Source organism: Triticum aestivum, chromosome 5B (genome assembly GCF_018294505.1).
Source record: "Triticum aestivum cultivar Chinese Spring chromosome 5B, IWGSC CS RefSeq v2.1, whole genome shotgun sequence".
NCBI classification, from domain to species: domain Eukaryota; kingdom Viridiplantae; phylum Streptophyta; class Magnoliopsida; order Poales; family Poaceae; genus Triticum; species Triticum aestivum.
Genome location: NC_057807.1, coordinates 696,260,748 through 696,264,850, shown reverse-complemented (window position 1 = coordinate 696,264,850; position 4,103 = coordinate 696,260,748). Strand labels below are relative to the sequence as shown.

At 47.2% G+C, this 4,103-nt stretch overlaps 1 protein-coding gene across 1 annotated transcript; it reads right to left on the bottom strand.

Annotated features, from left to right (window-relative positions):
• Positions 1-411: 411 nt before the first annotated feature.
• On the bottom strand, positions 412-3,617 carry LOC123117758 (sucrose transport protein SUT5-like). Its single transcript, XM_044538445.1, has 7 exons — positions 3,384-3,617; positions 3,239-3,304; positions 2,465-2,747; positions 2,214-2,392; positions 1,684-1,869; positions 1,118-1,594; positions 412-1,003 (listed from the first exon to the last, which is right to left on the bottom strand). The coding sequence occupies exons 1-7, from the start codon at positions 3,537-3,539 to the stop codon at positions 821-823; spliced, it is 1,530 nt and encodes a 509-aa protein (XP_044394380.1). The 5' UTR covers positions 3,540-3,617; the 3' UTR covers positions 412-820.
• Positions 3,618-4,103: the final 486 nt, after the last annotated feature.

Below are 4,103 nucleotides of genomic sequence, written 5' to 3'. Positions count from 1 at the left end.
TGTTGCGCAGCAACGCGCGGGGACTCATCTAGTTACTTATATGTTGCAGCCCCGTATCCCATAAGTCACTAACATTTATCCGCACTCCAGTTACCAAACGGTATTAAGGGTTTCCCCATGGAAGCAGCTAAGGGAGCCTTTGTTTGTCCCCTGTTGCAATGATCAGGGAAGGATGGAGGTAAAAGTTGTCACCCCCGATGCAAATTCACCATCATGCTAGTACTAATGACCTTTCGTCCATAGTAGGCATATGTTGGATTGTCGACTTCACCCAACATTTAGAAGGTCAAGTCCTATCAACATTCAATTCTAAACATACTAGGATTCCGCCATATCTCCAAGAACTAAAAAAATTACTCGCACAACAAGATCATAAGCATCGTGTACTGAATCATTGTAAACATGGATGAAGTACCAACGTAATACAAAAATGGATCTACGCAGACTAATGTATTACAAGGAGGTGAAGATGGGATAATGATGATGTAGTCAGATGATGATGATGCCCTATATTGATGCGGTGATGTGGTGACAGAGTCCCTCTATCAATTCCCCCTCCGAAATACATCCGGATGGGGTTCTTTGTTTTGAAGAGTTTCTGGTGGCTGAGGACGTACGATCCCGGTGCGATTGCATGGGGTGATAACGTGCCAAAAAAGCTGTATATTTACAGAAAAAAGACTGGTGCACAGGTCGTGTTGATCGTAAATCACGAAATAAAATAATGTGACTAGTCTTCTAATTGCTCGTAGACACAGCCCACTTAGCTTGAGAACAAGTTTGCATCCAAGGTCCCTCTTGTGCCTGGACATGTACCATATCAGCGCTCCCTGGAGGCCATGGCGGTGGCGTTGGACATCCCTCTCGTCACTCTTGTCTTGGGAAGCAGGATGAGCGCAAGGATTGCACAGATGAAGGCGAAGGCGCAACCAATGCCGAATGCCGGTGTGTTGCCCTTTCCAAAGGCTTTGTTGATTGGGCCAACGGTGAGCACGATGATCAGCTGAGCAAAGAGCAACAAGGTAAACAACCAAGTTAAGACCAACGCAGTGTAAAGTAAACTAACACCCTGAGGTGCTGATTAGCAACTAGAACAGCCGATTTGTATTTTTACCACCTGTGGCACGACGATGGCGATGTTGAGGACACCAATGGCGAGGCCTTGGCCACCGTCGTCGGCAACCTTAGAAGCAACAGCCCACGGTACTGTGAACAACACGGCCTGTGGGATTCCGATGAGCGCGAAGAGGGAGAGCGCAATGACCCTGAGCTTGGGGTCAGGGCCGGTGAGGCCAGCCGTGAAAGACGCGTTGTACCCCTTGGTGGAGACCAAGCCAAGGATCACCATGGCCGTCATGATGCCAAATAGGATGAAGTTGCTTAAGGACCACACGACCCTTGACGTGAGCCTACCGCAAAGGTGGGGGGTGTTGAAGGCGGCGGCCAAGAGGCATATAGAAGAGAGCAGCAGGCCGACGGCGCCCTCACGGACGCCGGCGTAGTAGACGGACACCTTGGGCCCCTGCGGCTCGCCGTGGTAGATCTCCCTGCCCATCCAGTCAGTGCCATACTGGATGAAGGGGAACCACGCCAGCTGAGAAAACATGTCAGAATAGTCAGTCAATCCCCGATGGGTGAGGTGCATGCATTGTTTTCAGAGGATGTGGATGCACAAAACATTACCCAGGTTACAGCCGTGACGGCGAGCACTTTGAACATAGATTGGGGAAGGTTCTTCAAGCTCTTGAAGAAGTCGCCAAAGCCGCATATGCATCCACGGCGGCCAGAGGAGGCCTCCACGTAGGCATTGTCGAGCTGCTTCTCTTCAGCAATATACATGGTGATGGACGTACTGATGATAATGACGATCTGAATGACAGAGCTGAATAAGCAGCCATTCATGAGATAAGTGGTTTTGAATTTCAGTTTAGAAGATATTTCGACAATACTGGTTTAGAATTTCGGTGATTTCGTTTTCCATTCGGCCAATTAATGGACCGAAATCTGTGACTTGAATTCGATAGAAATGCAACCAAATAATTCGAAATTTCAAAAACAAAATCATTTGAATTTGTGTATACTACCGTAATAAGAGAAATATTTCTATGGAAAAGCAATCATTTCAGTAGCTATGGGAATGAGTGAAATCTTTGAAATCTCGATGACATTTTATATTGAAAGTGAAAACTATAAATGTTGCTCTGACGGTTTACCACAGCGGTGAGGAAGGCGCCCTTGAGATTTGCGCAGGCTTCGCAGCACGCCACAGTTTTGAGCCAAGGGAGCCACACGTGCCATTCACCGTCGGCGCCGGCCATATAGCCCAGGACGTTGCCGATGGCCATCCACCCGCAGAAGATGGCCTGCCCGACGCTGGGCATATAGTTTCCAGCTGCTAGTCAAACAGCTAGTCAGTCGTTTTAATTCCGAAGTTTTGATGGATGATGTATGCATATATTCTCACCAGAGAGATCAGCCATGAGCGCACGAGCCGGACCTTGGGCGGCATTGTTGGCGAAATTGAGGAACCAGAACCCGACGATATACACGGCTGTGGCAGCCCAGCGAGGGCCCGTGCTGGTGGTGCAATGCTCCTTGGTGTCGCCGAGTAGTCGCCCAATGTCCGCCGAGAAGCCGATGAGCATCACGGAGAGGCAGATGACGAGACATCCGGCAACGATGAAGGGTCTTCTCCGGCCCATCATCGCCGTGCACCGGTCGCTGTAGTAACCCACGATGGGTGGCACCTAGCCGGTGAATCATTTCACACACATGTTAATACTTCATCTGTTAGTACTCCCTTCTTCCTGGTTTATAGGTCCAACGCGTATCTCTAGGTTGTCCATTTTAGCCAATGTAATATGAATTTTGTACGACAAAAGTCATCATAAGAAAATAGAACAATTGAATTTTTCTCATGGTATAATTTTTGCAATATATAACTCGTATTATTTTGGTTAAATCATCAACCATATCTAGGCAAACGAGTGTGCCTGATAAACCGGAAAAGAGGTAATGCCACTTAATTATTTTGTCTTCCTTCCAGTGGAGATCATTCACAGGCTTGAAGAAAAAAGGGTGAGCGAGGATTAGTGCATGCAGATATGACAAAGAGGATCTTCTCATGTTTACTACTCACATGGATTGGGGGGAAATCATGTAAATATCTGTTTTTGGAAAAGAGAATTTTGGAAAGGGAAGGGAATGAATTAATGGGATGAGAAGAGATGGCACTCACAACAAACCCAGCGATAGGTCCGCAGATCCAAGTGAGGGAAACGTGGTGGTGTGGGATCCCAAGACTCTGCATGCAACCGCCCGAACGACCCAAGGATGAGATCATAGAACATCAAGAATTAAGCAGCCACGGAGAGGCACCTGACCTGAGTGTAGGGGGAGAGGAGGGAGAGCTGCAGCGCCCAGGCGTACTGGATGCCGCCGGCGACCATGCAGGCAAAGAACAGCCTCCCCAGGCTGCAGACCTGCTTCGCCGCGTACACAACATTGTTGGGAAAACTCAGGTCTCCCTCCCTATCCATCGTTTAGGCCGGCGGCGATGCAACGGAGAGACACGGATGCGGTGGTTTTACAGATGAGAGATGGAGATGGAGATGGGAATGGTGGGATGGGCAAGTAAAACCCAAGGCTGGAGAAGGGGGGTTTAAAGAGGCCAATCACGGCTGGGCCACTGGCCCAACAGGTAGGCTTATCTACGTGGCCCTGTAATGTTAATTGGCTATATATTTTTGTTCCGTAATTACTGTTCCTAAGTTTTTTTTCTCTCTCCAAAATAACATTACTGTTCCTAAGATTCACACCCAATATGGCACATCTAGATATGCTTTAGCAAAACTGTATGAACTATTCATTCGTTCAAGAAAAATCCCATGTTTTTCAGAAGTTAATTTGGTAAGTGTTGATTTGTTTCCAACAAATGAATGTCGAAATTTAATTGTGTTTGTTGTCAAATAAATTAGTATTGTAGAAGAAATTCTCAAAAAATCTTGTGTATAGAGTAGTGATCAGAGAGAAGCATACATCCATTTATCCATGCGAGAAAAAGCATGAATGGTCTTACTATAAGGTAACGACTCATCACATGG